Source organism: Zerene cesonia, chromosome 22, assembly GCF_012273895.1.
Source record: "Zerene cesonia ecotype Mississippi chromosome 22, Zerene_cesonia_1.1, whole genome shotgun sequence".
NCBI classification, from domain to species: Eukaryota; Metazoa; Arthropoda; class Insecta; order Lepidoptera; family Pieridae; genus Zerene; species Zerene cesonia.
Window position 1 is genome coordinate 3,740,535 of NC_052123.1, and position 7,508 is coordinate 3,748,042.

The following is a 7,508-nucleotide window of genomic DNA, read 5'->3' on the forward strand; positions in this document are numbered from 1 at the left end:
GCTTAATTCTGTTATAAGGGTTAATTTATGCGCATTAATTAGTCATTTCGTTTCTCTCTCCCTCCTCCTCCACTTGACTACTTTTTTAATAGTGACATCTATATTATTTATTAGGAACCAAGCAAAACAAGAAAGAAATTAACTTCAGTATTATTTAGATTTTCCACTAGATGGCGCTTTAACTTATTCTTTCAAATAAAACAACTATTATTCTTAGATATAAATAATATTTATATAATTCTCTTTAATTAATTTATTCATACTATATAAATTCTCATCGGCATTTCATTATGATTTTGTAAACAAACGAATGATAAAAATTATACTGATTGTGTAAAAAAAAGGGAAATAAGTGCAAGCTCGATTTAATGACCTGACAGTGTGTACCTTTGATGGTATAATTAGTTGCTAATAAATAAAATATGGACATTATAACTAATTCTTTATTGGAATACAGATAACATAATAAAACTAATTTATCACAGATTAACACTAAAATAACTGTCATTCAACCTTATCCTCACTGAACTGTGATGAAATCCATGTCAAAGCCCATTTCAAATTTGTTAACATATATTTAAGTGCCTTTGTCCAATGCTCTTCTGAATTAAACTGTATTTTAATAGAATATGCATGTGGAGGAGAAGCAGTATCTTCAATTTTACCTTTATCTATTCTATATGGCAAGCAAAACCCAGTATTTCCCTTCTCAACCTGTTCTTTGAATTGCTGGAGACAATCTAGAAATGCAACCATGGCTGCGTCAAATTTTGTGTCCCACAGAAATCGAAAACCCCCCGACCCATACAATGGCAGTACTTTCTGGTCCTCCAGCACCTCGATGTATGAATGATTGCCATACGGAACAAGCCTGTATCGCTGAAAACAGAAGTTTATTTTCCGTGCCAATGATGATAACAACAGTACTGTTTGTCCCCACGCAGCATTTATTTCAGACCAATCAACGGGTGCAGTTGGTAATCGGCCCAGTCTGAAATTGTTGATGATACCAAACTGACCTGAGTCTGATATGTGGAACGTAGCTTTAAATACATTTGTTTTCTTTAATTTTTCAAGCTGTGCTTGTGTGTAAGATAATTGACATTCGTAGAATTTCATTTGATCCTCTGTGGTCATTAAATCCTTTCTATATCTAGTGTATTCCTTCCAATATATATCCTGTTCAAGTTCCAGCCTCTCTTTCTCTTTTTCCTGAACATCTATTTCATCTTTCATTGCCTTCTCCTCTTTTTGCAATGCAGATAACTCTTGCAAGAGTCTGTCCTCTTCTTGCTTCCAATCTTCTAATTCTTTTTCGAGACCTTCCAAATTCAGATCCTCTTTATCATCCTCCAGCTTTTTTAAATAATCATTATAATCCTTCCATTCTGCTTCCGTTATTTTTAATTGATTATCCATAAGTTCTAACAGAGTATCGGTACATTCGTCACATAATGGATGGTCTACATCTGAGTTGTTAGACAATAGATCAAATAAAGTGGCTTTCACATGTAACTGGTGGCCCAAAGATGTAGTTTCCCACCCGTCGGAGATCACCATGAACCCATTTGCTCCATTTCCTGAATCTAACATACGAAAGGGAGGGACATAATGCTCTAAACTAGATGATTGTAAATTCAAATCCACCTCATTATTACGACGGATCTGTAGTGTTAAATCGGCGATAGTATGTTCTCCAAGATTGTTCAAAGACTCATCGAGCTTCAGAGGCTGAAGACATCGCTGACACGAGAAATTAACATAAGATTTAGAATCACTCATTATGGTTATACAACTTTCACAATGTATCAAGGAATGTTGCGATATTAAAATTACTATTTATATCAAAAAGAAACTTCACTGACTATATTTAAGCTTAACTGATATATAACTAATGTGTGTAGTCTACGAACAAAGAAGCCTTTGTGAATTATTTATAAACAATTTAGTAGTTTTGACGACATTCGCTAATTCTGAGATTGGGAAACTGACATAATTTTATGACAGTTGACAACTGACAGTGTATAATTTGTGTGACCATATCATATTTGCAAAAGAAAAATTAAATATGAACAACACCCAGGCAGGTACTTGCAGTACCTGTTTCGTACTCTCATGTAAACGGTAGATTTTTTTATAATTATACAACGTCAAGAAATGGACGGTGGAAGGATGATAGAGTGAAACAATAATATCATTATATTAAACTTTAATACGTTGGTAGACTAGAATACAATGAAACATAACAGCACCTTTATTTACAATGGATCTTATAAGTGAATATAGCTATAAAGTAGAACATTATTGATAATAAAATAACTAACTCTATGCACATTTCTAAGATTAATTAAAAATAATAATCGAATAGGAACAATAAGTATGGCTTCTATTAATATAAAACTTTAAACAAATTACTGTAAATATGTGTTAGATACATGTGTTCATACTTTTTCCAAAAAATTAAAGATGTTAAATAAAACTTAGAACTGTCTAGGTATATCAAAGAAAAAATTGCTATCCAAAAATCTAATACACTAAAATCAGAAAGGGGCACGGTAAATATTTTAAATCCTATATTAAAATAATAACGAAATCCTAAAATGTGTGTTCAGATAGATAGTTACAATTAAACTAAATACTTAATCTTTAGCAATTTTTATATAAAAATAATGGTTTTCTATCACATATAAAAGAAGAAATAACTATACTATGAATAAAGAAATTAAAATATAATTTAAGTGTTATTCATAGCCTCCTTTTTACTTTATATATGCAAAATAAAGTCCTTTTGTTTTATTACTTTTATTAATCTTTGGAGAAAATAGTTATGTCTAGTTTCGCTACTTCATGCTAGAGTACCATTTTAGTTAGTCGTTTTAACTGAAAGACAGCAAAACTCAACATGTTCAGAAATTGTGAAACTGGCGGAGATAAATATATTGATACCCAAATTAAAAAGAAAGGATTATCACATATAAAACAATGAGTAAAAACTATAACCGTAATACTATACTACTGGCGAAATCTCTCAAAAAATATATATGAGTAGCGCTCTGCTGAACTATTTTTAATTTCTGAAGCAAAGTTTATCAATTTAAATATCTTTATTGACTGACTATCAATTACTTTTTTTATCTGATTCACGCAACTAATTCCGTTCATAATTTACTACAACAATTTCAAATTATTTCACGCTATTTAAAAACCTATCGGTATTGAAATATGCACCATTTTCTCAGCTGTTCACATCTAGGGAGTGTTGCCATGTAAATAATGTGTTGCATCTTGAAGTTTATGGTAATACGCGTTGGGTATGAAGGATTGTGCCCAACCACCATTTGAATGTTGCGCGGGAACCAATATTTCTCTGAAATACAAAATATTACAGGTATACATTATCTATCTGTTTGAAGTAACTATATTATGATCTTGTTTTATTTTCTAATATATTTATCTAACTACGCAACGGATTTTGATGGTGTTTTTTTTAATAGATAGAGTGATTCAAGAGGAAGGTTTATATGTATAACAATCTTTTCTCCGCGGCCTCGCACGCGTTAAATTCGAAGTAGTTTAATAGACGTTATTGACATTATCACTACATAGTATATAAAACAAAGTCGCTTTCTCTGGCCATATGTCCCTATATATGCTTAAATCTTTCAAATTACACAATGGATTTTGATAGTTTTTTTTTATAAATAGAGTGATTCAAAAGGAAAGTTAATATGTATAATAACATGTTTATACCGACATATGAATTTTAATAATTTCTAATATTACATTAATTTTTTAACATAGAATAAAAAAGCCATACAAACTCCAATAGTTTTCTAATACAAACATCAATCAATGCTCTAAAAATAAGGGTTTTAATGACGCCCTATTGTTTGACCCTAACAAAAACTACTTAACACGCTTGATTGACACAATGGTCGTCTAAAGAAAACTTGAACTTTTACGATTCCTTGGAGCCTTTGAATGAATATCCTACTAATATTAAAAACGCGAAGTATATAAGTATGACCAGATAGATGGATGTTTGCTACTCTGTCAAGCGAAAACAGCTTATCGTATATGAAATTTTGTACATAAATAGATTATAGTCTGGATTAGCACGCAGGCGACTTTTCGGGCAGTACGCGAGTTGCGCCGCGGATTACAGCTAGGGAGCTTTTTAGCTTTTAAAAATAATTAAAATTTGTAAGTTTTAATAATTGTGCAAAAACCTAGACATATACTGACACTAGTCACGCCCCATGGTTTCACTATCTTACACTGAAACGTGTTCATATTATATACATATTATTATATTTTCCTCGCTCAAAACCAGCGGCCAGTCTTGTATATTATTAAGAAATGTATCAAGTTGCGTTTATTAGCTTCAGTCAACTGAATTGGTCACACGAAACAACGACACTCAACCTTGAACCTCTAAAACAATGGCTTCCTTTAACCCGATGCTCGTAAACCATATAGTATTTGGGTTCTGTGCTTATCGCGTTTGGGATTGGTGTTTATATTTTTTAACCGACTGCGCGGAAAGAGTTGTGTTTTTCGAGTGTATATTGTAATATTTACATAATTGTAACGGAAGGCAAATTTAATTATAATTTTTTAGGAAGATGTCAGGATTTGCTTTTTCAGTAATAATTAATTTCCTTATTAGTTTTAGACTTGAAATGTATTTTTATTTCACATATTAACCGTTTCAGTATGCAGAAGTTTATGTGAAAACGTAAATATGTTTAGAGTAATAATGAGTGCTTAATATAGAAAAATAAATATAGGTGGATTGGAAGACACTATCCATATTTAAATTTATTTATGAAAAAAGAAAATCTAAGGCATCCCCTATCTTTCCCAATTAATTATCATCATTAAAACGAATGTTTTGTATGCAAAATAACGAATTAGTTAAGTACCTAACTCATCTCATATTAAAGTTAATATGCTAAACGAGTAGGCTTCGACATGCCTTAAAAGTCAATGAACATTTGCAGAGATCTAAGGCTATTTATTACCTACGTCACTGCAAATGTTTTTGGGCTGTGGTAGCGCTTACCATCAGCTCCATTGCCGACTATGACATAAATAAAACGATATCTGAAATAAACACTGATATTCCTACTATCTATCTCACATCTGCAAAAAATATAGCGTATGGCTGCACAATTTTTTTTTTTTTTTTTACTGGCAATACTGGACATGTCATTAGTGGACATTAATCAATGCAACAAAAGGTCGCCACATCTGCGAATGTCCTTTGGGTTAATACTTCGAAATACAAAAAAACGAAACAACGTCAATTATGAGAAATTTCGAAAGAATAGAAAAAATTTGATCACGAGGCAGGATTCGAACCTGCGTATCTTGCCTAACCGTAGCAACGCCTAGCCTCTCGGCCACCCGTGATCCTGCCACAGTAATCGAATTTCTTCTACTCTTACGGTTTCATGTGCCTATAAAGCATATCAATGCTATAAAACTAAAAATTAAACGTCAATTATTATAAAAAAAAGTTTTTTTTTGCAAATGGTATTGAATGTTATGTCAGAGAAAATTAACAGTTAATTGGAAGTATTTTAATAATTATTATTCATTAAAAATACCATCGGTGAGAAATGTATTCAAATCGACGCGAAATCGTAAAAATACAAATTATAACAAGGAAAAATAAATTTGGACAATTAAAGTTTCATTGCAATCGGTTCAGTAGTTTTTGCGTGAAAGAGTAACAAACACACACACATCCTTACAAACTTTCGCATTTATAATATTAGTAGGAAGAAGGATTTTGAACATAATGTTTCAACAAGAAGGCTTTGTTATTCTGAGTGTGAGTGTGAATGTCAAAGATTACATATTTTTTCCTCAAATTTAAGTTTGCCATGGACGGGCGAGTGGGCTAGTGTATACATCTATTTTACTCGGATTTCCCCGCTTCCACTTCATATTACTCCAGAGTATTTTTTTTTTAAATTGCAAAAAAAAATAAAGAAACCACTCACGGTCGGTTCGGTTGTTGCGGAGTCCTGTCCCTTTGTCGGCGGTTCTTGAACCAATTTGACACTTGTGTCAATGTCAAGCCAGTTTTTTGGGCAAGCGCGCGCTTTTCATCCGGCGTTGGATACCTGTGTGGAAATGAAAAAAATATATATCAGGAAGAAAATAAACAAAATAAATAAAATGTTGGCAAAACATGTTAATAATTGAAGTAAAATTATTTTAACTAGCGGCCCGCCCCGGCTTCGACCGTGGTGCATACATAGCCCAATAGCCATCCTCAATAAATGGGCTATCTAGCACTGAGAGAATTTTTCAAATCAGACCAGTAGTTCCTGAGATTAGTGCGTTCTAACAAACAAACTCTTCAGCTTTAAAATATTCGTATAGATTATAAATTGTTTAAAATTAAACTGAAGACGCAGAATCCAATTACTATTTAAATAGCTGGTTTTAAAGATTTATTATCATCACAGCGATTATTAAATATAAAAGCCTAATCATTTAATAATCATGTAACATTTGAATTTGGTGTGGTACATTAAATTGTTAGATAAATAAATCTTGTTCAAAATTTCTCAATTAAAAACCTTTTAACGGATTTTAAACGCGATTTATTCATTATACTATTAACCCGACGTTTCGAACACTTTACAGCGAGCGTGGTCACGGGGAGACCTTTTAGTTAAACTCATTGAATATGTAGGTAATTCGTTCTTACCTATTTCTATAATAACAATCCTTTAATGCGTTTCGGCTCTTCTCTTTAAAGCAGTAAACTGTCTCCTCACCATCCCATATCGTTTTTGGTAAAGGATATTTTTTTCTTAATCTGTATTTGTCGACGGCACCTGCAATAATCTTCTATATGTTATTAAAATAAGAAAAATATTATATAAAACAGTTTTTTTGCTATTTCAACTGAATAAACAAATAATTATTTGTTGGATTAATATTGTCTGGGATACTGGGAATTAATTACTGATATAAATGCATAATTAAAAAGAAATTCCTTACCCAATGCCCGCCCACGAACTTTTTCTGCTTCCTTATAATGCGCCTTGAACCATAGAGTCTGTAGAGTGGAGTGGTGTTTTGGCGGGAAGGTATGCGTCTCCAAAATGGCGTACAATTCTTGATAGATACCTCTATGGTACGCGACGAGTGCACGGGCTCTGCGAAGTACTTTAGTTTTTATACAGAATATAAAAAAAAAAAAACAAAAAAATAAAAAAAAAAACTGAATAACGTGGCGCTCCGAAACCGCAAATATTAAACCGGGGAAAAATTTGTTACCTATTATATCAGAATACGTTAATATAGATGTATTTTTTAAACAAATAAAGCACTTTTGAATTTATTTATTACTAATTAAGAAATAGAAAAAACAATCTTTATAAATCGAGTAATGGTTTAATTGATAATTCGCACGTTTAATAATAAAGCGCATTAACTAAAAAAAATGGGATTTCGATGTTTAATCATAAAACGCAATACGTTAT

At 31.8% G+C, this 7,508-nt stretch overlaps 2 protein-coding genes across 2 annotated transcripts in view; both read right to left on the reverse strand.

The window, feature by feature from the left end:
* Window positions 1-425: 425 nt before the first annotated feature.
* Window positions 426-1,993, reverse strand: LOC119836080 (beclin-1-like protein). Its single transcript, XM_038361297.1, has one exon. It carries the CDS (start codon window positions 1,780-1,782, stop codon window positions 505-507), a length of 1,278 nt encoding a protein of 425 aa, XP_038217225.1. The 5' UTR covers window positions 1,783-1,993; the 3' UTR covers window positions 426-504.
* Window positions 1,994-3,249: 1,256 nt separating this feature from the next.
* LOC119836071 (homeobox protein unc-39-like) overlaps window positions 3,250-7,508 on the reverse strand; it is a 6,008-nt gene continuing 1,749 nt past the window's right edge. The window contains exons 2-5 of the mRNA XM_038361284.1: window positions 7,024-7,181; window positions 6,728-6,857; window positions 6,012-6,134; window positions 3,250-3,367 (exon numbers count right to left, since the gene is read on the reverse strand). Of these exons, the coding sequence (XP_038217212.1) occupies window positions 3,250-3,367; window positions 6,012-6,134; window positions 6,728-6,857; window positions 7,024-7,181 (529 nt within the window). The remainder of the gene's footprint in view (window positions 3,368-6,011; window positions 6,135-6,727; window positions 6,858-7,023; window positions 7,182-7,508) is intronic.